The sequence below is a fragment of the Volvox carteri genome (genome assembly GCF_000143455.1).
Source record: "Volvox carteri f. nagariensis unplaced genomic scaffold VOLCAscaffold_30, whole genome shotgun sequence".
In the NCBI taxonomy this organism is placed as follows: Eukaryota; Viridiplantae; Chlorophyta; class Chlorophyceae; order Chlamydomonadales; family Volvocaceae; genus Volvox; species Volvox carteri.
In genome coordinates, this window is record NW_003307573.1 from 276,642 (window position 1) to 277,148 (window position 507).

The 507-nt window shown below is 60.9% G+C and overlaps 1 protein-coding gene across 1 annotated transcript in view; it reads left to right on the forward strand.

Annotated features, from left to right (window-relative positions):
* The window catches only part of VOLCADRAFT_93168 (uncharacterized protein), a gene marked incomplete at both ends in the record, with an annotated part of 40,891 nt that overhangs the window by 5,941 nt on the left and 34,443 nt on the right, over positions 1–507 (forward strand). The window contains one exon of the mRNA XM_002952446.1: positions 452–483. Coding sequence (XP_002952492.1) covers positions 452–483 — 32 coding nt within the window. The remainder of the gene's footprint in view (positions 1–451; positions 484–507) is intronic.

Below are 507 nucleotides of genomic sequence, written 5' to 3' on the forward strand. Positions count from 1 at the left end.
AGGATCGCCGACACGCCGGGGGGGGGGGGCGTGCGACCTGAGAGGCAAAGCCGGGGGGGCCGGAGGGGATTCCTTAGGTGGGGGTGGCCAACAACGTGTCTACATGCAGTTACCGTCATAAAGCTGTGCAGGTGGGGGGGGGATGGGGGAAAGACGAACCACACACGATTGAAGCTGCTGCCAGGGCAAGAGAGTAGCAAACGTAAAAGCTGACCGAAAGGCGTCCGTGGCGACTGTGACGACTGTGACCTCGGGATGACGAAGTGACGTTGATGGGGATGTAGGGGAGGCAAACGATATCAGTACTGTCCGTACTGCTAACTGCTCTTACTAACGGGTCTTGACTGTGAAGTCGTTGAGCTCCTCCGAGCACCGCCACCTCGTCGCAGCGAGGCCGCCACCCCCCACCCCCTCTCCCTCCCTCTTCCCCCCCCCCCCGTCCCCCGAACAGGAACGAGCCCAGCGGTTTCTGGAGTTGTCCAAGTTGTGGTTGTTCGACAACCATAT